General features: G+C 42.6%; 2 protein-coding genes across 2 annotated transcripts in view; one reads left to right on the top strand and one right to left on the bottom strand.

Moving 5' to 3' along the window:
• The window catches only part of trappc14 (trafficking protein particle complex subunit 14), an 80,220-nt gene that overhangs the window by 15,609 nt on the left and 37,451 nt on the right, over positions 1–27,160 (top strand). Inside the window, exons 4-5 of the mRNA XM_084043365.1 lie at positions 3,482–3,611; positions 4,993–5,079. Of these exons, the coding sequence (XP_083899491.1) occupies positions 3,482–3,611; positions 4,993–5,079 (217 nt within the window). The remainder of the gene's footprint in view (positions 1–3,481; positions 3,612–4,992; positions 5,080–27,160) is intronic.
• On the bottom strand, positions 20,995–21,759 carry LOC311035128 (endonuclease V-like; the record flags this gene model as incomplete). Its single annotated transcript, XM_084043210.1, has 1 exon — positions 20,995–21,759. The coding sequence occupies one exon, from the start codon at positions 21,757–21,759 to the stop codon at positions 20,995–20,997; it is 765 nt and encodes a 254-aa protein (XP_083899336.1).

The raw sequence follows: 27,160 nt of genomic DNA, 5'->3' as shown, positions 1-27,160 counted from the left end.
GAAAATGTAATTTATTTTATTTATGAATAATTTAAATATGGTATATAATTGTAACTCATTCATACAATACTCTAGCAGTGTTACACGCTCGTTCTGTTTTCCAAAGTGACCCTCAGCAGTGCTCAGACTGTCATTTAACACATTAACCCATTAAAACCGGGAAAGCATCATTTTAGATTTCAGCGTTGGCTATTCAAAAATAGCAGATCGCGCTGCTAGCTTGTACATCTGCTATTAAATATATATTTGTTTTAATCTTGAAAGTGTGAGAACTACTGATTTAGAAGGAATTTGTTGAATGGGCCTCAGGTCTTAATGGGTTAACAGTACACATTAATTAGTTCTAATGGCCTTTCATCCTAATGTGGGACGCACACTGCTTTGATGTGCCCACTACATGACGTGTGCTGCTGGCAGTGACAGATGAACTGTCAAGTGCCTACAGACCTGCTATGTTTATCCTGTTGGATTCATCCCACATATCGGCACAAACCTTGTATCCATATTTTAACTTTTTAACACATTGCCTGCCAGAGTTTTTTCAGAACTGTAGCCTCTGCCAGGGTTTTGCCATGATTTTGGTACCTGTTCGCGTAACCACAGATTTTTTTCCTCCAGTATGATTGATCCCCAGATGGTTTCTAATCACAGATGAGATTCAGGTGTAAAATGACCTCGTTGACATGTGTTGTTTGATGTTTCAATATAGCTCAAAACCAGTAGTTTTAAACCAAAAAACAAAGTGAATTGTTTGTCTGTTTGAATTTTAACATTGAAGTGAATGGAGCAGCAAATCTTCGAACATTTTTAGCTCCTAATCTGTTCGTAATTCGACAAGGGTTGAAATTATAAAAAAATTCAAAAAAAAACAACGTATATATACGTCATTGGCGGACAACAGCTGATAATTAAAAGACGTATATATACGTCATTGGCAGCCATTGTGTTAAAAATGATTATTTTCCTTTATTTTATTTGATTTAACCCATTAAGACCTGAGGCTCATAGAAAAACAAAATCTTCTAAATCCTAACAGTTTTATGAAAGAAAACGTATGTTGGTACAGTGGTGTGTTCAAAACCTTTCCATGTCAAGGACCCCCAATATTATATGTATTTGGCCGCGGACCCCCATATCAAAATATTTTATTCCAGGGACCCGAGAAGCAAAGATTTGAGTTCAAAATGTTCAAAGATTTGCAAAAAAAAAATCTATATTTTTCCAAAAAATAGCAGATCTACAAGCTCATAGCGCGGCACTCGGTGCCACGCTATGAGCTTGTAGATCTGCTATTTTTGAATAGCCAAAGAAATATAAAATGACAGAGACACGTCCCCGGATTGAATGGGTTAAACAATTACATTGGATTTTAAATTACATTGGATTTCGCATGAAAGTCCAATACGCGAAACTGTGGCCACACTTGCAGAAACGGCAAACATGCTGAGGGAACTAATAATTCGGCTATAAATTTGTCAACTGAAAATACTGGCTGCATTTGCATCAGGTCTATAATATGCATCCAAGCAATAGATCGTTTGACATCTTTTTTTCTTTTCTTTTATATGTGATGACAAATGTTGGTCGCATAAATATTTTATTTGAGGTTTGGCACTATTGTTATTGATTTTGCATGAAGAATAAGGCATTCTTATGACATACGCAAGCTTTGGTCCCACATAAGTCTGCTCATTCATTCACGGACAACAAAGATTAAACAATGGCTAATTTAGGAATTGTAACATGCAACAAACCACCGTAATTACAATTATAGCTATATTTTTTATAAAGGTTAATAAATAATGGTGTGTGGTACAACTGTTCTGTGTGTGTGTGTGTGTGTGTGTGTGTGTGTGTGTGTGTGTGTGTGTGTGTGTGTGTGTGTGTGTGTGTGTGTGTGTGTGTGTGTGTGTGTAATCAAATGTTACAGGTGCAGATAGAAATAATTTGGTACAGGTCCCATCCTTGAATGTGGCACAATTTCATCAAAAAAAGTCAGTCAGTCGTACTCCTTTCTGAACAAGAGCTCTTTCATGGTTCAAGGTCTCCTCTTAGAACAGAGAACAGTGAATTGTTTAAGGCATTTGAAACACAGTTTTGGTTCGTTTTTTAAACATGATACAAGTTTGTCGGTGAAAACAGAACATTCATGGAAGAATGAAAAGGGAACTATTATGGCCATCCTACCCAATGGCCATAATAATGTCAATATAAAGCCATTGCTGTCCAAATCTTGCCTATAGCACCTAGATGTAATTATAATAATCTACCCGGCCAGACATTATCGCTGGCGAGACAGTTCTGGCCGCGTGTTGCCTACCATTATATCGCCCAGCTCCTTATCCAGCCATCAGTCATATCAAAACTGTATGTAACACGCTCCTTCCTGGCCTCCCGGCATGCACACTTAACCCATTAAGACCGGGAACGCATCTGTGTGTCATTTTTAGATTTCTTTGGGCAGCTATTCAAAAATAGCAGATCTACAAGCTCATAGCGCGGCACCGAATGCCGCGATATGAGCTTGTAGATCTGCTATTTTTGAAAAATCATGAAAATTTGTGCAAACATCTTTAACCCAAATCTTAGCTTCTGGGGATTTTGAAAAAAACCTATGTTGCTATAATATCAGTGGTTCTCAAACTTTTTTCATGTCAAGGAACCCCAAAATGCCATGTATTTGGCTGCGTACCCCCATCTCAAAATATTTTGTTCCAGGGACCCCCCAGATTCAAAGATTTAAGTTAAAAATGTATATATATATATCCAAAGATTTGCACACATTTTCACGATTCTTTTCCAAAAATAGCAGATATACAAGCTCAGAGTGCGGCACTCGGTGCCACGCTATGAGCTTGTATATCTGCTATTTTTTGGGTTAAGCCCCTCCAAATGATCCGCTTGGTCTTAAACCAGCGAAAAGTTTCACGTGTCTCCCCCCTTCTCTGCTCCCTCCATTGGCTCCCAGTTACTGCTCGCACAGGGTACAAAACACTGATGTGTTTTGTACAAAGCAACTAAAGGTATGGCACCCCCATATCTTCAAAGCCTGATCCAGGGGGTCCCCAGCAAAAGTAGTAAACAGAGCATCACAATCATCTTTACCACTTTATCCATTTATATGTTGGCTATTCAAAAATAGCAGATCTACAAGCTTGCACTTCGTTCCACACTGCGAGCTCGTACATCTGCTATTCTTGAAAATATTTGAAAAATATTGTTTGGAAAATTTGAAATAATTCATTACAATTTTCGTAACATAAGTCTTCTCTTCTGGGGGTCCCTGACACAAAACTGTTTCAGATGGGGGTCCGTGGCCAAATACATATAAATCTGGGGGTCCTTGACACAAAAAAGTTTGAGAAACACTTTCTCATGATATGCACTGTAATATTGATTAATTATTGTGTGTGTGTGTGTGTGTGTGTGTGTGTGTGTGTGTGTGTGTGTGTGTGTGTGGTGTGTGGTGTGTGTGTGTCAGATCATAGTAACCGTGTGGAAACAGGAGGACCAGAAGATGGAGGTGAAGGAACATGGCTACCTCACCGTGCTGCAGCTCAGGAGCCCCACACACACCTTCAGACACGACCTGAGCACCTTCAAGGCTCAAGGTGAACCCCCGTTTATACTAGGGATGCACCATTAGTCGCTTTATTGGCAAACTAAAAAGACTGATCTGCATGATCATTAGAGTGATCAGGATAAAAAACTTTAAAAAAAAGAAAGAAATTGTACAAAGGATTGAAATGATGATCATTAACTAGAAAAAGTGGTCCTCGGAGCACAGGTCTCCGCCATGTCAGGTAGGTTATTGTGGGCCAGCAATGTTTGGAATTTGCCAATCAGGATGGAATATGAACAATTGGACAGATTCGTCTTGATCATTTGACTGTAGAGATAATGTGTACAGATGTTTGGACAATTTGTAATTTAGTAATTTGTAATGTGTTTTGCCAACATCGGCCTCTTGGTGGCGCTATAACAGGACAATGTGAAAAGGGTGGCATTTCTTCCACGGCCTAGTGGGAATGTGTGTACAAAGTTTCACGGCAATCGGACGCTGTGTTTATGATTTGAGGCATTTTGTTCATAACAAGCCACTCCTGCAAACTTTAGATGGCAATCTTAGCCAATCAGGTTGGCATATAAAAAATCGGACAGATCAGCGTTGATCACATGACCATAGAGATAATGCATAGTAATATATAATAATAATAATTTAAAATAATAAAACATTTGGTTTCACAAAAATCTGCCTCCTGGTGGCGCTATAACAGGCCAATCTGAAAAATTCAAAGCAGAGGTTCAGCTCTGGCATCCAGGGAGTGTGTTTGCACAGTTTTGCTGCGATTGTGCCAACGGTGCCGCAGATTAGCTGCTCACGACACAGACAGACGGACGTGGACACACGGACGGACAGGGTGCAAAACTGGCGGAGACAATAAAGTATATGTATTTGCAACTTAATGACAGTGTGCAAGATTTGTTTGTGCCTTCAGTCGTGTTGGCAAACTAAAGCAAATTTAGCAAAAACAAGAAAAGAATGTGCAAGCAATATATATTTCCTTCATTTACTAGTAGCAATATCCGCTCGTACTGTACAAGAACAAATAAATAGACAGCAGTTCTGTTTATGTGTGATAGAACTAAAAGATCACAAGTCTCCCACACACACACACACACACGCGCGTCGCGCGTACCCTTTCAGATGAGAAAACTGCATTCCTTCCTTTATTATTGTGAATACGGATGTTACACTAATTGCAATAATTGCATTGTATAATCATAAACAATTATTGTGAATATAATTATTGAGGTAGAAGCCACCAATACGCCCATGTGGGTGTTTTTTTGTCTCTCTCTGCACTATATACCGCTTATTACTCTCATGATGTTTTTACTTTATATCTTAGCTTGTGAAAAAAAATGAAGCTTAATCTAACCCCTGTCTGTCTGTCTGTCTGTCTGTCTGTCTGTCTCGTCCATATGTAGTCAGCACCACCCTGAGTGTTCTGCCGCCCCCCACCGTTAAGTGTCAACAGATGACCGTCTCGGGAAAACACCTGACCATCCTCAAAGGTAGGACAGGAGAAAGATGCACCCTTAAACCCTACTGGAGGGTGCACCATATGCACAAGAACATTTAGGCCATACATCTCAATAGCAGTACAATATACCATTGGTTCTTAAAGTCAGCGTCTTAAAGTGCGGTTCGGGGACCCCTAGGGGTCCTTGGGTGGGGGGGGGGGGGGGGGGTACCAGGCGGTTGTAGATCTGCTATTTTTTTTAAAATCGTGCAAATGTGTGCACATCTTTCAATACTCAAAGCAAACATTTGTCACTCAAATCTGTGCTTTTGGGGGTCCCTGGAACAAAATATTTTGAGATGGGGGGTCCGCGGCCAAATACATATCATTTTGGGGGTCCTTGACGTGAAAAAAGTTTGAGAACCACTTTGGGTTCACACGTATTTCATATTTTAAGTTTAGCAACAATGAAAACTAAACACTCAAAAACAGCGTACCACAGTGCCGTAGTGGTATATTTTTCGGCCTCGGTGCTGACCAATTCCGTATCGGTGGTGCGCCAGTTCAGTCCGCCAGACTGCAGAGTCCTTGCTAAATATACATCTAGAAAGGTAGGACGGGAGACAGATGTCCTCTAAATAAACATATGACCATCGTGAAAGGTAGGACAGGGCCTAAATCAACATATGACCATCTTGAAAGGTAGGATAGGGCCTAAATCAACATATGACCATCTTGAAAGGTAGGATAGGGCCTAAATCAACATATGACCATCTTGAAAGGTAGGACAGGGCCTAAATCCAAGTTTAAAACATCCGGTGATCATCAAAGGTAAGGACAGGAGAAAGATGTGCCCTAATGCCTCTCCTGACAATATGTTACACAAAAGGCAGAAACTGATTATCTTTCCCGGATTATGTTGTAGCGTGAGGGGTTCCATCCAAGATCCAATCTTAAAACCTTGTAATCTGCTCAGAGACGCATCAGATAATGATCAAGCATGTTTGATATTTATCTTGTGTGTGGCATGTGAGTGGCACACTACATGCGATTTAGCTAGATAAAGCAGGGAGGGAAACATAGGAAAAGTACCGTCGACTTGGAAGGTTGTCCTGATACTCTTTGTAAACCGCATCATGACGGTGCTTCAGATTGGATTTTTACCATGAAACATGTCCAGACGGCCCACATCGCTGCCTCTTTCTTTTACTCTTTAGCACAGGGCTGGGCAGCTTTGATGATGGAGAGGGCCACTATAATTTCCACAGTCACTCCAGAGGGCCACATTGAATATACTGTCGGGCCATTCTATGTTACACAAAAGTAGCAAAAATAGCCGATCTATAAGCTCGGCACCGAGTGCCACGCTACAAGCTTGTAGATCTGCTATTTATTTATTTTTATCGTGAAAATCTGTGCAAATCTTTGAATATAATATTTTTTTAAAGCAATTTTGGTTTTGCATCTTATTCTACAAATGTCTTCTAAATCCTAACAGTTGAAACATTAAAAAAAGCTTATGTTGCTACAGTAGCTGGCCAGTGACTTTGACCAGTTTCACTTTCAAAACCTTTGCATCATGCATGTCACACAAACAGAATGCGATGCGTTTTGTTGATAGAACAAGTTTGTTCATATAGTCCTATCCACACATCCACCATTTTACTTCCACAATCCACACGATCAACACCATTGGTGTTCTGTGCTGGATTCTGTTTGTTGACCCCCCCCCATCTCAAAATATTTTGTTCCAGGGACCCCCAGAAGAAAAGATTTGAGTTAAAAATGTATATATATATATATTCAAAGATTTGCACACATTTTCATTTTTCTTTTTTCAAAAATGGCAAATATAAAAGCCCATAGCGCGGCACTCGGTGCCGTGCCTGGATTGAATGGGTTAAAAAACAGTTAAAACATCTGGCCATTATCAAAGATAGGACAGGGGAAAGATGTAAGCTAAAGCCACAGTTAAAACATCGGATCCTGGCCTGGGCTCAGACCTCCACATGCGTGAGGGTAGACAGTAGAAGGAAGTAAGTATCTATCCAAAAAGACCTTCTATCACACACATTGTCAGCATTTACGGCGCCCACCGGTCAGTTTTGTCAACGGGGGGTGCTGCGTGAGAGAAAAAGGACGTGTTGTGAGCTTGTAGATCGACTATTTTCAAAGCAGATTTTCCGCCGATTTTCGCCGTTCTTTTTTTCTCTCACGCCGTTAGGAGAAGCCCCCAAGGTTGGTGCCCTGTGCTGCGCTGCTTTTATCCGGCAGATTGGCACGTTCACGGCATATTTTCCACCATTACGGTGCGTTCATCATCGGTGACGAGTGCCTCTTAACAGCCGCTGCTGGCTGCGTGCACGCAGCGAGGCAATGCGAGGCGAGGCGATGCGAGGCGATGCGAGGCAATGCGAGGCGACGCAAGGCACACAATCACGTGCAGCATGTGTCCTCTCCCCCTGCGCCTAATGGCTGTACATGGGGCTGATTATTTTTTAGTTTTGCTAAAAAATTAAAGCTTGGAAATTCCTGTCCCAGCTGTTGGTACGCAAAAGCGCCTTGCGTCTTCTGATCTGGTGCGCATTATTTATTTTGGGTGCGCATGCGCACCTGCGCACCAGTTATGTGCACCCCTGATTATGTAGTCCCCCCCCCCCCCCAAATAATCACTTTTGAACCCCCACCCTGACAAGCACTTGGAATTGTAGGCATTACAATTTACGAACAAACGAAAACAAAGAAAAAACGTTGAACTGTGGGGATACAAGGTTTCTGCTCGACAGCAATGATAAAAAGTGTTAACATAACTGAACTGACAGACATGAGGGCAACAGCCTCGAAAAACCCTCGTTCTTTCCCCGATGAATAAAAGACCAGACTAACTAGCTACAGGCCAAAACTCTCTTTTTTTTTATGTGACAAAATCCACTTAGATCCTGCCACCTTAATCACTTAATCCACATAATGTAATCACACTGTGGTACCCCCCACACACACACACACACACACACACACACACACACACACACACACACACACACACACACACACACACACACACACACACACACACACACACACACACACACACACACACACACACACACACACCGGCGGCATGCGGCCAAGGCCAGTGGATAATGCCACGGCAGAATTGGGTGAGTGACCGTGCGCGGAAGGAACGTGCACGCGTGTGTAGGTGTATAAGCGTGGTTTTTCAATGACCTCATCGCATTCAAATTAATCCCAAAATCCTGTTCTTCCACGGTCTGATATGTCCATGATTTGTTTGTATTAGGGTAAGTGATATTTGTTTTGTTTAAAAGCACTATATTCTGATAGTAATAATTGCTAAAGAGTGTTTGTTTAGTAAAAGGGGTCTACGTGTAGACCCCTTTTTATAGCAGATCTAAAAGCTCATGTGCCGCGCTATGAGCTTGTATATCTGCTATTTTTGAATAGTCAAAGAGAGACTCCTGTTACTGAACAAACACTCTATAGCAATGCCTGCTATCAGTAATTAGAGCTACTTAACACTTATTTAAACAAAACAATATCACTTTCCCTATCTCTAAGTATGCATACACGTCAGCGCTACATTTTATGTTTCATAGCATACCATGTAAACCGTGTGTGTGCATGTCATGAATTTTCATTACCTTGAATATATGTTTTGTTCCTCTAATCAATTTCTTGTACTGGTTCCACCAGAATACTAAATGAGATTACATTAAAGAGACAGGGGTGCCAACAGTTAATCGAAGTCATTGATTCAGTTGATAAAAAAGAAAAGATTGTAATAAAATAGATTTTCTGAAATAGGGAAAATATTTCTGCATGACATTTCTGCTGTAAAACAAAGCATAAAATAGGGCTGGTAAATCAGGTTATTCAATCTATTATAAAAAAATAAATAAGTATAAGTAACAAGAACATGTTTCTCGATAATTTGATTAATCAAAAGAGTAATTCACAGAACAATTAAATGGCTAAGAATACAATTGATTGTAGCAGTCCCAATTAAAGTTGTACTGTGCTTTGCAGTGGTGGAAAGTAACTTAAGTACATTTACTCCATTATACGGTACTTAAGTACCATTTTGAGTATTTCCAATCTTCAATACTTTTACTTCTACTCCACTACGTCTCAGAGGCAAATATTGTACTTTTACTCCACTACAATAATTTGGAAATGTGAATTACTACTTACTTTGTAGATTTAGATTGTTATTACAAAACATACATTAAGCGCTTCAGCCCTATATAATTCGGCTCTTTGAAAATAGCTGATCTACAAGCTCACAACGCGTTGCAAAAAGACGCGGTGTGAGCTTGTAGATCTGCTATTTTCATTTGGAAACTTGCGAAATGTGACATTCTGCATAATGAGTACTTTTTTTACGTAGCGTACATCTTTTAATACTTTTGTACTTTCGCTCAAGTGGATTTTGAATACCAGACTTTTACTTTAGAGCATTTCTACATGGTAGTATATTTTTACTTGAGTAAAAAAATGTGACCACTGGTGCTTTGTCCATAATGTGATGTCTCCTGGTCCAAACCTGGGCTGTTAAACCATTAAGACCGGATGCAGATATACAAGCTCATAGTGCGGCACAGAGCACCGAGTGCCACACTATGAGCTTGTAGATCTTTATGTTTTAAATCGTGAAAATGTGTGCAAATCTCACTGTATATATTTTTTTACTAAAATTGGATCACTGATATAGAACCAAAAAAAGAAGCAGAAGATTTTAGTTAAAATGTTCGCTTTAAAAATATATCTATTATTATATATTTCAAAAAATAGCTCTTGTAGATCTCCTGTTTTTGAAAAGCAAAATAAATCTTAAAATGACACAGATGCGTTCCCGGTTTTATGGATTAATCCCCTTGGTTGAGAAACACTGTTGTGTGGAAGCCAGACACAGACGGAGATTATATTGACTCACACTCCACCCAGTGTGAACTGTATGGCCTGGAGAGAGAGAGAGAGAGAGAGAGAGAGAGCAAATAAAGACACTGTAACAAATTGTGGCCGACGTCAGGTGGAAAATCACAACTTTTCAGGGAAATGGGTAAAAAAAATAACCTGTGTTCCAGTGTATCCATTGTAGGTTTTGTTTAAGTCACAAGCCCTCGTTAATACTTTTCAGTGAAATATGCAGTGGTGGAAAAAGTACTCAAATTCTTTACTTAAGTAAAAGTACCAATACTGCAGTATAGAAATACTCTGTTGCAAGTAAAAGTCCAGAATAAAAAATATAAAAAGTATTGGCATCAAAATGTACTTGAAGTACCAAAAGTAATAAAATATTTGAAAATAGCAGATCTACAAGCTCACAACGCGTCGCGATGCGACAAGTTGTGAGCTTGTAAATCGGCTATTTTCAAATAGCCTATGTGTTGTTCGGTGAACAAATACATATCATTTTGGGGGTCCTTGGCATGAAAAAAGTTTGAGAACCACTGATATATATGTAGCAACATACGTTTGGAAAAGAAAAAAAAAACTTAGCATTTAGACATTTGTAGAATCCCCAGAAGCAAAGATTTGAGTGACAAATTGAGATACACAAAAGCATCAAAAGTAGCACATCAGCAAGCTCGAAATCGGATATTTTCAAATAGCCGATGTGCTGTATATATATATATAGGTTTTAAGTGGTTAAGCCGATTGTGGTGCTATATTAACTCATTTTGCCCCCTCAAGGACCTCTGATTATTGAATCACTCCTCCCTGTGTGATCTGTATGGCCTAGAGAGAGAGAGAGAGAGAGACCGACTAAAGTAGACTGTAACAAATGATGTGACACAGGGGAAGGGCTGTGTGCTCTGGCACTAAATACTTATGTTAAGACCTCATGTTGTACATAACGCCCGCCCGCACATGATGTCTGTTTAGGGTGCAGATCCAACTGAGAGCACAGCTGAGCTGATCACTACAGCTCAGAGAGAGAGAGAGGGAGAGAGAGAGAATGTATGTTCAAGTTCTTGTAGTTGTTTGTTCAAGTATTGAGAAAGACCTTCCCTTAACCGCAAGAGCCTGCACAGTTGCACAGTAAAACCCTCCGTGTCAACAAGTCATACTCCAAGAGTGTGACTGTGAACCCAAATGGTCCCTTTGGGCCAGTTATACTAATTAGATTTTGCTGTGTGTTTGTAGGCATGTGTGTTTGTGTTAGAGCTGGGAAATTGCATCAAAACTGACATTCGGAACCAATAACCAACTTAAAGTGGCACTATGTAACTTTTTTTTTTAATGAATAAAATGTAATCTGTATGGTAAGAGTATGTTAGTACAATATAACTTATACAATTGAGGTGGTTGTGTTTGGTCTCCCTGCTCTTCTATTGAGACATTTTAGATCCTTTGTCTTGGTTGGACACGACCTTTGACCCCATCCTGTTTCTGGACATCCATTTTGACCTGAAGGTCGAGATCCAGTGTTGCCAGATTCTGTGAGAGAAACAAGCAACCGGGTCTAGGAAAAACCAGCCCAAAAGAAGCGTCTATGGGCCACATGAGCACTTTAACATATACATCAGCTATTTGAAAATAGCCGATCTACAAGCTCACAACGCGTCGCGATGCGACGCGTTGTGAGCTTGTAGATCGGCTATTTTCAAAGGAAATCTTGCGGGGAAATTATAATAAGCAGATGTGGCAACCCTGGTCAAGATATCATTTATGTTCTAGGTCAAGCAGGCAGGCTCTATTGGCTCAATGGTTAGAAATTCAGCACTTGCGCAGAAGACCCGGCTTCAAACCCGGGGTAAGTACAGCAAAGTTACATAGTGCAGCTTTAACGTTGCTCATATACGGTAGGTAAATAGAATAATTGAGAACCAAGTTTTTGTTTGATTATTCTTTTCTCCCCATTTCAACACATCAACACGAGAATCTTCGAATAGATTTATTTTTATAAGCAACAGTTAGTCGGATTAATTATTTAAGCCCTGTATTTTACTTAGCTGTACAATGGTGGCGTGCAAAAACAGCCGTCCTACAAGCTCACAACGCGTTGCATTTCTGGTAACAGTAAACTACTGTCAGGCTTTCCTCGCGCAACGAGAAATAAACATTTTAAAACGTGTTGTGGCGGGGCGGGAGGGAGCGTGGATTGTGCCCAAATATGGACATGCGAGAGGTCAGCACAAATGGGCATTGTCAGACAACGGTTTGTGTTATGTCTGATGTCACATTATGCCCATGTATGGGGCAGCTGGGAAATCAAGGGTGAAGTAACATCAAACGTCACAGATGGGACCTGTAACACTTCAGGGATCCGTGGATTTATATGCGGTGAAGTGACTTGAGTCAGTGAAGACTTCCACCCCGTGAATGAAATCAAATCTCCACCTCCATGTCGTGGGATGGCTACAGTGATGACTGGGCCGAGTAGCGCGTTGCCCGCAACCCCGTCTGAAGCCACTCCCTTCCCCGGGGGTAGGGCCGTGGCGTCCTGGGAAGAAGGGCAGACGGACCGCGACAGGCAAGAGGACCCCTTCACCACCGCTGTCACTGGGAAGGAGTCACAGGTGGTCGGCGAGGACCGCAAGCGACAAGCGATCAAGAAACGTCAGAAAAACACGGTATCATCGCATGCTAACCCGACGGCGATCCGCGCCGAGATGCAACCCCAGGAACAGCAGCAGTTAAACGGCATCATCGACCCATCAGAGGATGCCGACAGCCACCAGGGCACAGAGAACCGTCCCGAAAGTCCTACCAGACCGTCCAATGACAACTATGAAAGCAGCAGCGCCACCGAGGAAGGGACACCGATCAGTGAGGATTGCCACCATGGCAAAGGAGGCCCCCGTTCAAGAGGCCCCGGCGGGCAGCCTCTCCTGAACAACGACGACATGAACGGAATAAAGAGCAGCGCAAGAACTGAGGAGGCTACGCAAAGCCGGCCCGAAACCGACGAAGAAACGACAAAGCCCCCCGACGCCGAGACAACACACCTCGCGGCACAGCTGGCGAGACTGAATCTGAAACCGAAAGGTTCTCCCGAAGAGACGGACGAGAGCCGCCACGAGATCCGCTACGTCGGCTACGAGTCGGAGCTACAGATGCCGTGGATCATGGCGCTGATCACCAAGGCCCTGTCCGAGCCTTACTCCATCTACACGTACCGGTACTTCATCCACAACTGGCCGCAGCTCTGCTTCCTGGCCATGGCGGGGCAGGAGTGCGTGGGAGCCGTCGTGTGCAAGCTGGACACGCACAGGAGAACGGTCCGACGCGGCTACATCGCCATGCTGGCCGTGGACGCCGGGCACCGGCGGAAAGGCATCGCCACCGACCTGGTGAAGAAGTCCATCTACGCCATGGTGGAGGGCGACTGTGACGAGGTGGTCCTGGAGACGGAGACCACCAACCACTCGGCCCTCAAGCTCTACGAGAACCTGGGCTTTGTCCGAGACAAGCGGCTGTTCCAGTACTACCTGAACGGCGTGGACGCCTTCCGGCTCAAACTTTGGCTCCACTAAGAGCAGTGGTTATCAGACGTTGTCATTTCATTGACCCCCCCCCCCAATTTGTACACTCTCAGAGTTACAGGCCTGTAAAGGTCAATTAGGAGCCTCCTCAAGGAACCCTGATAGTCAATGGACCCCACTTTGAGAACCACTACGCTAGAGCAAATGGTTACCATTTTCACATGCATTAAGGCCACGGACCCCCATTTGTTTCAATTTTATATCTCTGGGACCCCAATCTACACTATAAAATCAACCCAAATGGAACCAGATGGACCCTTACAGGCCAATTATGGTTCCATTTGTACACTCCTGGAGTTACTCCCCCGGAACTATACCCTCCTTCCGGGTTTGGTCATCAATTTGATGATGGTAGAGCAGTGGTTCTCAAGGACCGCCAAATTTGAGATGTATTGGCTGCGGACCCCCATCTCAAAATATTTTGTGCCCGAGACTCTCATAAGAAAATATTTGTGTTAAACATGTTTGAAGTTATTCCAACTTTTTTGAATTTACAGAATTACCTCTGCAATTTTTTTCATTTTCTTTTTTTCCCTCACGTTTTACACTTTTTCAAATATTTTACTTTCATTTTATGATGAAAGATAATGGGGGTCTGAAACCTTGCCAGAATGCCGAGTTCATATGTCATAGATACATCATAGATGACTGACGTCATAGATCAGTGGTTCTCAACCAGTGGTCCGGGGACCACCAGTGGTCCTTGAGGGGGTTCCAGGTGGTCCCCAGCTAAATGATGGAGAGTTGGTAACCAACCGGGACATTAACTCGAACGGCGCCGAGTCGGCCGAAGCCAGTCACAACACTCGGCACGGCGACTCGCTGGCTTGGCGGTGCCTCAAGTGCGCTTTAGACGGCGCGCCTCTGTCGCTTTAACAGTTTTTGGGTTTGAGCGCGGAAGTGACCGGGACGTCATCAGGTGACCCTCAGGGGAGACCCCCGTCCCGTCAAACGTTTGACGTTTGGTCACATTTGTCCCAAGAAGTCACGATAGGTCGTTTTGGGAGAGAGAGAGTGTTGACTGGATTCACGCCGTTAACATGTAGATCCCAAGAGACACTTTATTAGCTTTTTTTTTACAAGCCCATGCACACATGTATATGAAGCAATGCTCCGTACATGTGTGTGTACATTATATTTTCTTAGTTACAACAATGTTGGGCGAACAGTGACGTTTTGTTTTTCATTGTGGTATTTACTCAGTTTTAGGAAACATTAACCACCTTCAGCCCTATATACATTTCGTCCAATTATGCAACGCATTGTGAGCTTGTAGATCGGCTATTTTCAAAATATGTTTGTACATTTGAAAACTTGTTAAATGGGACATTCTGCATAGTGAGTACTTTTACTTTTGGTACTTTAAGTACATTTTGATGCCAATGCTTTTACTCAAGTACACTTTGAATTCCGGACTTTTACTTGTAACAGAGTATTTCTATATTGCGGGTCCATTTGGTTCCATTTGTACACTCTCAGAGTTCCACACCCATAAGGGGCCATTTGGAAGCTCACGAGGGTCCCTGGACCCCAACTGTAGACCCACTGGTGTAACAGAGTGTTTCCAGTGAGCCAACATGCACAATATCAGCACCCTGACTCTGTTTGACCAGAATGGAACAGAGCCTTCATTAGTATCATTAGCAACACCTGTGCATTTCTTCATAATATGGCTGCTGTGAATAGAGCCTATTGTTTGAGAGACAATAGTATCCTGACACAACCACAGACCCCAAACTTTGCTCCATCTTCCTGTCTCGTCCCCTACATCTTAGACCCCCTCTCTGATCTGTCCGTCCTCTTCCTCTGTTAGAGCCCGACAGACATTAATTAGTCAGGGGTCTTCAACCTTTTCAGGCCAAGGACCCCCTAACTGAGAGAGATATGAAGCAGGGACCCCCACTATATACTATATATAACATTGTGTTGCAGATTAAAGCTTTTCATAGATGTTGGTTTCATGTTCATGTGTATTTTCAGACATTTAACCACTTAAACCGTCAATACTTAGTAAACCTTCCCTCTGTACTTGGTCTGCTCTTTTTTCCCCTCTTTGCCGAAAATAGCCGATCTACAAGCTCACAACGCCTCGCGCTGCGAGGCGTTGTGAGCTTGTAGATCGGCTATTTTCGGCTAAAGTTGTCATTTAGAATAGGGTTATGAATAGGGTTAGAATAGGGATGCTAGGGTTCAAGTGGTTAATGTGAAAAACAATGATGCTTTCACACAGAGATTTGGCGGACCCCCTGTAGCAACTCTGAGGACCCCCTAGGGGTCCCGGACCCCCTGTTGAAGTCCCCTGAATTAGTCCATTCAAACCTGAGGCCCATTCAAAAAAGAAAGTCTTCTAAATCCCAACAGTTTTCAACTATATCGGTGGTGCTCAAACCTTTTCTCATGTCAAGGACCCCCAAAATGATATATATATATTTGGCCGCGGACCCCCATCTCAAAATATGTTGTTCCAGGAACCCTCGGAAGCAAAGATTTAAGATAAAAGTGTTTGCTTTAAAAAAAATTATAATACTCAAAGATTTACACAAAAAAAAGCAGATCTACAAGCTCATAGCGCGGCACAAAGTGACACGCTATGAGCTTGTAGATCTGCTAGTTTTGAATAGCTAAAATCTAAAATCACACAGATGCTTTCAATCTCAGACAAAAAAAAGGCCCAACCCAAAATAAATTCCAATAGTAATGTGATATAGTTTTTATTGGTCCTAATACCCTCCTAAATCACATATTAAACATTTTCCTTCACAGAATTAGTGGAACATTATCTTTCAAGGTCAAAAGTGAAGGTTTGACGTTTTAGAGTGCCATGGTCTTGGTAAAATGGTGTTAAATATTAGAGGGTCTATGTATAACTATGTATGTCTTTTGTTAAGATTTTGGGGTAAAACGTTCCAATAAAACATTTTAGAGGGGAAATTTTGATGGCTGTATTTGGGGTAATTTTCCCTGAAATTTTCAAAAAAGAAACATTCAAGAGTAACAAAAAAACATAGGGAACGCGTAGGACAGAAACCGGCCATCGTCCCTCCCTCCCTATATGTCTGTCTGTCTCCCTGTGTCTCCCTGTCTGTCTCTCCCTGTGTCTCCATGTCCCTCCCTGTCTATGTCTCTCTGCAGTGGTGGAAAAAGTACTCTCATTTGTTACTTAAGTAAAAGTATCAATAACGCAATCTAGAAATACTCTGTTACAACTAAAAATCCGGTATTAAAATTTTACTTGAGTAAAAGTACAGAAGTATTAGTATAAAAATGTACTTAAAGTACCAAAATACTCATCATGCAGAATGTCCCATTTCACAAGTTTTCAAATGTATAAAAATCTTTTGAAAATAGCAGATCTACAAGCTCACAATGTGTCGCATCGCAACGCATTGTGAGCTCCATATTGTGAGCTCCATATTTTTTTGAGCTCCATATTTTCAAATGGCCGAAATGTATATAGGGCTGAAGTGATTAATGTATGTTTTGTAATAATAGTCAAAATCTACAAAGTAACTAGTAACTGAAGTTTTCAAATAATTGTAGTGGAGTAAAAGTACAATATTTGCCTCCGAGATGTAGTGGAGTAGAAATAAAATTACTGAAAATTGGAAATACTCCAGTAAAGTAAAAATACCTCAACATTGTACTGAAGTACAGTACTTGAGTAAATGTGCTTAGTTACTTTACACCACTGTCTCTGGCGTGCATGGCTGAATTCTCCATTCTTCCATTCTTTCTTCTATTACCGATTATCCTGATGACCTATTTCCTTCTCTTCTCTTCTCTTCTCTTCTCTTCTCTTCTCTTCTCTTCTCTTCTCTTCTCTTCTCTTCTCTTCTCTTCTCTTCTCTTCTCTTCTCTTCTCTTCTCTTCTCTTCTCTTCTCTTCTCTTCTCTTCTCTTCACCTCTCCCTCCTCTTGTCCTGTGAAGACAGTAAGTCAATATTTGGCACCACCCTACAGTTGACAAAATGACTTTTGATGCCAGTCATTGATTCCATTTGCCAAAAGGCCACTCAGACCGAGGCAGTTCTTCTTGAGAAAGCTGAGAGGTTTCAATGTTGACAGACGGCTCTTGGGGGGAAAACATCATGTTTTATTCATCTTTTAGTGAGTCAATTTAAACTGTTTAACTTTAATTGGTTTGGCAAACCTCAGCATGCTTAATGAAAATAGGGATTGAATTATGCCAAAAGACCACTGGCACTAACTTCAACTTGTTTACGTAAGTCGGAGCCACTGAGAGGGTAAACGGTCATTCTGTCTTGTGGCGGAAGAAGTGCTCCGATTCCTTACTTAGCCCATTAACCCTTTAAGACCTGAGGCCGATTCTACAAAATGTCTTCTAATTCCTAACTGTTTATTGAGAAAAAAAACATGTTGCTATAACAGTGGTTCTCAATCTTTTTCATGTCAAGGACCCCAAAATGTATATGTATTTGGCCGCGGACCGCCATCTCAAAATATTTTGTTCCAGGGACCCCCAAAAGCAAAGATTTGAGTTACAAATGTTCGCTTTAAAATATATATATATTCAAAGATTTGACCACATTTTCACGCTTTTTCAAAAATAGCAGATCTACAAGCTCATAGCGCGGCACCGATAGCCAAGGTGTAAAATAATGCTTTACAGCTCAAATCAAAAAGTGACACAGATTTTTTTTGGGAACACATCTTCTCTTCTGGGGTGGTCCCTGGCACAACATCCGATAGGTGGGGTCCGTGGCCAAATGTATATAAATTTGGGGTTCCTTGGCACGAAAAAGTCTGAGAATGACTTATTTTAGAAGGCATTTGTAGAATCGGCCTCAGGTCTTACTGGGTTAAAGGGGAATACCACTCCTTTTCAACATTAAAATATGCTATTACTGTACCGGTACTGAGCGGTTTTGTGGCCTGTAGCCTAGAACAGGAGAATGGATTTTTTTGGGGTCATGTCATATGATCAGGAGGAGGCCCTTAGCTCTGAACTCGGTAGAATCTGCACCTGGCTCACTGATAACAACCTATCACCACACCTGGGTAAAACTGAATCCATTCTTTTTGGGTCCAGCATAAACCGCTGCAAGGCCAAAGACTTCACAGTCAAAATGGGCGACAATGTCATCGCAAGGAAAGATGACATTACCTACCTGGGTTGTAGCTTAGAGGCCAACGTCTCAAGTGAAAAAATCGCAACAAAAGCAATCAGAAGAGTACTGCTATAGTGCTTTAAAGTGTGACTCCTTACCCTCCTTCAAAACCGCTCTAAAAGAGCACCTACAGGTGGCTGCAAATTGTAACTGGCCCCTGTAAAATGGACGATGTACTCTTTGGCCCGCTCTCCAGGCCTCATTAATGTCTATAATGGTGAATTTGATCTCCAACTGAAACGGCATGACTTAAATATGAAATGAAGACTAGTTTGAGCCTTTTAACCAATTCTTCAAAGTGTCTTCTAAATCCTAACAGTCTTTTGAATAAAACCTACAGTATGTTGCTGTCTGTGGTGGCCATGGACCCCCATCTCAAAATATGTTGTTCCAGGGACCGCCAGAAGCAATGATTTGAGTTACAAATGTTCGCTTTAAAAATATATATATTCAAAGATTTGCACACATTTTCTCGATTTTTCAAAAATAGCAGATGTACAAGCTCATAGCGCGGCACTCGGTGCCGCGCTATGAGCTTGTAGATCTGCTATTTTTGAATAGCCAAAGTGTAAAATAATGCTTTTTAGCTCAAATCTAAAAATGACACAGATGCGTTCCAGGTCTTAATGGGTTAAACCAATTCAGTTATATTGTGTACAAGACACAAGCTTTGTAGGTCTTAAACTTTAAGATTTACTTGCACAGCAATTAGTCATTCCATCATGCGGAGATAAGGAATTAGGTAAACCCTCCATGACAGTAATGTGATGGCATGTATAAGTGAATGTGAAACCTTGAGGCCATTTCTAAAAGAACAAGAATTGTATTTAATAAAACTTTCGCACACCTAGATTAAAAAGTATCAAAGCGGGTCTTCACAACCAAAACGTTGCTTCACTTTATTAAAACTTTTCTCTTGTACCGTGCAAGTTTGCAGTGTCTGACGGGTTTATTATTATTTTATTGTTAATGAACTAGAACTGGGGTCTTCAACAGGGGGTCCGGGACCTCTAGGGGGTCCTCAGAGTTACGACAGGGGGGCGCACATGTTTTGATTTTATGTGATTGTGTGACTTTTTATGTATTTACATGAACCACTTGAACCCTAGCGTCCCTATTCTGAGGGGAATATAAACTGAAAATAGCCGATCTACAAGCTCACAACGCCTCACGCTGCGCCCCAAATGCCCGCCGGCCCGTCTTTCCTTAAGCCAATTTTAATATAGGATTGTAGGGTAAGTGATATTTTGTTGGTAACGTTTAAGCTCTATATTTTGATTGCTATACATTGTTTGTTCAGTAAAAGTTGTCTCTCCAGCTCTTCAATAAACAGAAAATATATTTTCAGGTGGGTTTGCGAATTTCAGTCAATCAGTACCCATTTATCAGCTTCAATTCTATAGTGTTACAGTTCCGATTTGATCTGCTCACTTGTTTGTGTCATCACTTCTAATTTCACTTGTTTATCCTGTATGGTGTAGGAATTATCTCTCCTGGTTCGATTAACTTGGTATCCCGATCTGAAAAAGCATTTTCTGTTAACTAAAGAGCTGGAGAGGCTGTTACTGAACAAACACTCTATAGCAATGATTATGAGAATATAGAACTATTTAACACTTACTTTAACAAAATAAATATCCCTAACCCTACTTAAACTGTACTTTGACAGTCCCAGTTTTTTATTGAAAACAGAATTAAACACTATAAAGCTGGAGAGCTTATTTCCATGGGGGTCCTATTCTTTGTGACACACATCGGGTTTTTTTTACCAATAAGCACCTTTTGTTTGGCCCGATTTCGGGACAGCTGACGTTTTTTTGGGGGCTAAACAAAGGCATCACGTGACGTTGATCCCCTTCCCCTATTCGCTCATACTAGGACATGACGTATGTGTAGGAAGAAGAATAGGCTCTATGTACAGCAGCCATATTGTGAAGACATTCACAGGTGTTACCAATGATACTAATGAAGGCTCTGTTCTATTTAGTGTAGCACAGTGGTTCTCAGATTTTTCAAATTCCACGACCCCCATAACTCTGAGAGTGTACAAATGGAACCAAATGGACCCTTACGGGTCCATTTGGTTCCATTTGTACACTCTCATTTGGAAACCCCTTAAGGAACCCCAAATTTGAGAGCCACTGGTGTAGCAGAGTGTTTCCAGTGAGCCAACATGCACAATATCAGCACCCTGACTCTGTTTGACCAGAATGGAACAGAGCCTTCATTAGTATCATTGGTAACACCTGTGAATGTCTTCACAATAAGGCTGCAGTGCATAGAGCCTATTGCAGAACACTGACGTCTTCCATTTTCTCTCGGGACGTCGTCAAGACCGGAAGTGTCTGCGAAGGTATCGCCTTGAGCGAAGGTCGGCCTGCCTGATGGGCTCGGAGACTCGGTAGCGACAGCACGAGTGCGTGAGGCGCACTGCCGTGTCCAGACTGATCTTGTGTCCCACGGACACGTACACGGGCTTGGTGCTGCCGTCGGAGCTGCGCAGGGCCTTGCCCAGAACTTTTCCCGAGGCCACCGCGAGCGGGAAGGAGTCCCCTCCTTTGCGCAGGCCGGCCACCCGCGACGCGTGCTCGGCGCCCCGCGCCACGCCCTGCACCCGCAGCAGGTTCTTGGCGACGCCGACGCAGGGCAGTCCCGACAGGACGCCGAGGTGACACGCCAGGCCGAACTCTCTGTAGTGGAAGAGGCCGTTTCCGTCCACCAGGACCACCTGCGGCAGAAGATCGGGCTGGCTCCTCTCCAGACGTCGCAGGGCCTCCATGAAGTACCGTATCTCCCTGAAGGCGAGGAAGCCGGCGATGTAAGGGGCGGTGAGGGTGACCATCTGGCTGTCCTCGTACAGCACCTTCAGGTCGGGGTAGCTCAGCACCACGAGCTGCGCGCAGGCGTTGACGTCGTCCCCTTTGACGAAGGACAGGTCCACCCCGCCGATTCGTTTGAGCCCGGAGAACGCCGGGCTCCTCTGCCACTCTTCCGTGTCCTCCTCCACCACCCGCGTCCTCAGACTGGCCTGCTCGCGTTCCCATCGCTTGACCAGCTCTCTGTCGGGCGGAAGAGGACCGCGTGGTCGAAACATCGTTTCTTGCTGCTGTGGATGAAGTTTGGAGCGTTCAAAGTGAATCCCTTTTTATTTGCAACTGAAAGAGCAGATATGTGATCTAAGTGTCGGCACAGCGAGAAGATACTGAAGACTAACGTGTCAGACAGACTAACTATTCTGCCTACTATTTCCTCTCTGTCTCTCAGTCATCAGGGACCTCCATGATGTCACATATGGGCAATGTGACATCATTCACAACACAACACCCCTTTGCTCTGACATCAGGCATGTCCATATTTGGGTATAATCCATCCATCCACATCTTGGCATGTACTTATTTGAGCATAATCTGCCCACCCACATCTTGGCATGTCCATATTTGGGCATGATCCGGCCAATTTGCGCACGGCGATAACGCGTTGATGTCAGCCTCGGGACATGTCCATATTTGGTCACAGTCCGCCCGGGCTGCCCGCCCAAAGACACCGCTGCAATGTGAACTTTATATCAGTTAGATTTAGATACAGTAGAAGTTATCATAATGGGCCCTCATATCTAGAATCCAGGCCGCTGCGTGGCCCTCACACCTACGTTGCACTCAGGGTTGCCAGATCTGCTTATTACAATTTCCCCGCAATATTTTATTTGAAAATAGCCGATCTACAAGCTTGTAGATCTGCTATTTTCAAATAGCTGATGTATATGTGAAAGTGCTCATGTGGTCCATAGTCGCTTCTTTTGGGCTGGTTTTCCTAGACCTGGTTGCTTGTTTCTCTCACAGAATCTGGCAACACTGGTTGCTCTGCCGATCTGACCAATATGTCTGAGTCATAGTGTCAGAGTACCCGTTATACCCATAGGTCTGTGTCCCTTTTGTGCCCATATATGGAGATGTCTGTTTCTGTCTGTGTAACTGTCTCCCCTTTATACCCAATATATATGGAGATTTCTGTATCTGTCAGTCCTTGTCCCTTTTATGCCCATATATGGAGATCGCTGATGTCATCAGTATATGCACACGTCGCACCGCCGATCCGACCGATATGCCCATATATGGAGATCTCTGTATCTCTCAGTCCTTGTTCATTTCATGCCCATATATGGAGATCTCTGTATCACTCAGTCCTTGTTCATTTCATGCCCATATATGGAGATATCTGATGTCATCAGTATACGCCCATAAATGGGTATGCCCCCCCCCTCCCCCTTTTGGGCTGACTGATTTGTTTGCGCCTGATGCCATGACGACACATTGAGGTTAGACAACAAACTCCATATTTGGGCGTAGCTGCAATGGGAACTCCTTATATGGTTATGGCTGAGTCATTGGGACATGTGCAGCCCCACAGACTGTCTGCTGAAGAAGAGCTTTATGTCCCCTTTATATGACCCCTGCTGCTTAAAGGGATATTTCACTTTCAAATAAAAAAATATAGCTGCAAGCAGCGATAATACGGGGCAGAGAGAGAGAGAGAGAGAGAGAGAGAGAGAGAGAGAGAGAGAGAGAGAGAGAGAGAGAGAGAGAGAGAGAGAGAGAGAGAGAGAGAGAGAGAGAGAGAGAGAGAGAGAGAGAGAGAGAGAGAGAGAGAGAGAGAGAGAGAGAGAGAGAGAGAGAGAGAGAGAGAGAGAAGCTGAATTCCATTCCCCAAAACTCGGTCACTCGCTCACTCTCCTCGCTTCCTCCACTCGCGCCTAAGCCCTGCCCCTGCGAGGAGCCGAGGATTATTTGAGAGGACGAGTGGTCGAGCGGTTGCCCTCAAAGGATCGGACTACACTCAGCGCGTCATTTCAAAGAGACGGCAAATTCCGCGATCACTTATGACGTCTCACACAGTTGGACCAGAGCAGCAGAGGCGTGGATGAAAATATACTATGCATAGAATAATATGCAGGTATAGAATAATACAGAATATAAGAATAGACAATTCATCAATGTGGATGGATGGCCACATCGTTCTCTTTATAGTTACATTATTGTGCAAAGCCATTTATTCCTGAAATAGTGAGCGCCAGGATGAGCAAACTTACATTTATTGATTTAATCCTGACCTGTCCCTCTTATTGCTCGTACAGTCCCCAGAACCCCAGTACAAAAATGTACTCCATGAAGTGTAGATGCGTGGCAAAAAGGAAACGTCGCAGCCAAGGGGCGCGCAGAACGGTGGATGCATATTTATAGCAGAAACCGGTTCACATTTAACTATAGTCGTACTCATTCAATTCTGAACCGATTCTTAAAATGTAAAATTCTCTATTTAGCTGTGAAGGGTCTTCTTTCGTGTGTATCAGTCATGATTGTTTCACCAACAAACAATATTAAATATCGGCAGGTCCTTCTTCTCCATCGCGCTGTTCGCGCACCTCCCGTTTTCTTTTCTTTTTCTTCGTCCCAGAAGTAAAAAATGTTAACATAATCTTTGTCTCAGTCATTTATAGTTGTCCGTGTACTGCATTGAGGCATGCACGAATAGAAACAGCTTTTGAGACAGAAAGTGTGCACAATATATTACAATGTATAATTGTATTATGCTTTATTCAACAACGTAATAAAGCCAGTGGCTTGTTGCGGTCTTTTCAGTTACTTTACACTGTGTGTGTGTGTGTGTGTGTGTGTGTGTGTGTGTGTGTGAGTGTGTGTATGTGTGTGTGTGTGTGTGTGTGTGAGATGCGCAACGAGTGAGCGGCGGCGGCGAGGGGGGGGGGGGGGGTGCGGCCGTTGTTTTCGGCACATGTGGAGGAGGAGGACCATGTATACGTCACGGGAGAAGGGGAAAAAAACAAAAAAAAGTGTACACGTGATGCGGAAGTCTGCCGCGGAGGAGCTGTTGAGAGTGGTCGAGCATACACTTGATGTACACTCGCTCAATGCGGAAGTGGAGAGCCTCCTCGCCGACTCCACTCGCCTCCTCCAAGAAGCACATGAACAATTGGACCGCGACTACTTCCGGTTCGAAGTCGGAGTGACCGAGTGGGAGTGAGCGAGTGGCCGAGATTTTCGGTATTGGAATTTGGCTAGAGAGAGAGAGAGAGAGAGAGAGAGAGAGAGAGTTGAAGAGAGAGAGACATGGAAACTGAATGGATCGATTGGACATCTCAACCTATAGCCATTAACAGGAATCGAACCCTCAACCTTCGGATTGACATGCTGCAACACTACCTATAGTGCTATAGCTTTGTACAGGCTGAGGTTGTCTGTTGAAGATAAAAGTAAACCAGTGAAAGCAGCCGATCTACAAGCACAGAAACACGTCGCTATCTGAAAAGTTTTGAGATTGTAGATCGGCTATTTTCAGAATGAAGTATGTCATACATTGCAAAAACATACCCTCTCAAATAAGCATTTCATGTTATCTTTAAAAATTGCACATGTATTCATTGATACAGTCTTGTTGTTTGCAATGCACTTTAAATGAAATCTGCACCAAGTGAGGCTTGAACCGGCAACCTTGCGGTTGTGAGGCATTCATTTAAGCGGGAAGCCATTGGACCAACAGACCTAATCTAGCGAAAACGGAGGTCAGACAGATAATACCATTTCACGCAAATAGCTGAAAAATCCTGGGTGTTTAAGTGTCTTTCAAACTGCTCAAAATTGCGGACAATCTAAGGGCGGAGCTTACTGGTCAAAGCGATACATGTGTTCCTCATGAGTCAAGGCACAAGTGTAAGCAAGTTTCACGACTTTCGGCCAAACGAGGCATGACTTATGCCTATTTAAAGTTTGCATTTTCAAAAAATTGCTATAGCGCCCCCCTTTGGCCAATTGGAGTAAGATTGGTTTCAGTGATATATACTGGGATTTTTGAGTAATCTGCACGAAACTCTTTACACATGAACTTTAGACCTCTGCCGACATAAAGATGGAAGCGGATTTTTTCTAAGTGAAAGAATTCAGAAGTTAGGAGCCAATGACTGTTTTTCATATAATTCAAAATGGTGGGTAATCTAAAGGTCAGAGGTCAAAAGTCAAACCACGAAAGTTGTCGGGCATGAAGAGACGCATGTGTGTATCGAAGTTTCATGGCTGTTGGTCAAACAGGGCATGAGTTGTACCTGTTCAAAGTTGGCACTTTCAATTGAGTGCTATAGCGCCACCCTTTGACGAATGAGTGTAAGAATTATTTCTTGATAGTTTTTCAAGACCATCTACCATATAGCCGAGTTTCGTGAAAAGCGTATGCACGGTTAAGCCAGAACTGCCAAAAACAAGTGTTTTTCAAACTGCTCAAAATTGCGGACAATCTAAGGGCGGAGCTTACTGATCAAAGTTATACATGTGTTCCTCGTGAGTCAAGGCACAAGTGTAAGCAAGTTTCACGACTTTCGGCCAAACGAGGCATGACTTATGCCTATTTAAAGTTTGCATTTAAAAAAAATTGCTATAGTGCCCCCCTTTGGCCAATTGGAGTAAGATTGGTTTCAGTGATATTTGGAATGACCCTCAACCTTTCTGCAAAGTTTCAAAGAAATGTGAGTCTGCATGTGTGTGTTAGGGGCAGATGAATCATTTTCATAAAACTGCAATGGTTAAAATCTATCTCCTCCTGGGATTTTTGAGTAATCTGCGTATGAGTAATCTTTACACATGAACTTTGGACCTCTGCCGACATAACGATGCGAGCGGATTTTTTCTAAGTGAAAAAATGCAGAAGTTAGGAGCCAATGACTGTTTTTCATATAATTCAAAATGGTGGGAGATCTAAAGGTCAGAGGTCAAAAGTCAGAGGGTGAAAGTTGTTCAGCATGAGGAGACGCATATGTGTATCCAAGTTTCATGGCTCTAGGTCAAACAGGGCATGAGTTGTACCGGTTCAAAGTTGCCATTTTCAATTGAGTGCTATAGCGCCACCTTTGGACGAAAGATTGCTAGATTTATTTTTTGATAATTTTTCATGACCATCTACCATATGGCCAAGTTTCGTAAAAAGCGACAGCACGGTTCAGCCAGAACTGCGAAAAGTGGCAGAAGAAGAAGTGACAGAATAAAGCGAAGAATAAAACAGGTCCAGAGCTGAGCTCTGGCCCCGTAATAACTGAAACAAGTAATGGAAAAATCATGGCCCCCTCACGCATTAGAAGGACATTCTAATGCGTCAGGGGGCCGTGATCTTTTATATTTTCATAATGTTTATTAGTGTGGTTGCCCAACAGGGCAACCAGACTATTGTTATTGATAAACTTAGATAAGCAATACTTTCAGACGCATCTCCTCCCACAGTTTTTATCCCCTAATGTTGTGCCATATATCAAAATGACCGTCTAAATCGGGAATCGTGCGCTTGTATTTTGCTAAGAGATTGGTTAAATAGTTTAATTGATATTGATTTATTAGTGCATTAAATTCCCCCCTTCCACTTTAATGTAAAAGTGAAAAAACTCAAATTCAAGTATTTTTTTCTCAGAAACCGTAAGAGCTAGAGTTATCAGATTTGGAGGG

The sequence above is a fragment of the Gymnoscopelus microlampas genome, assembly GCF_963454915.1.
Source record: "Gymnoscopelus microlampas genome assembly, chromosome: 19".
NCBI classification, from domain to species: domain Eukaryota; kingdom Metazoa; phylum Chordata; class Actinopteri; order Myctophiformes; family Myctophidae; genus Gymnoscopelus; species Gymnoscopelus microlampas.
Note: the sequence above shows the minus strand (reverse complement) of the source record. Positions and strands in the feature narration are given on the sequence as shown.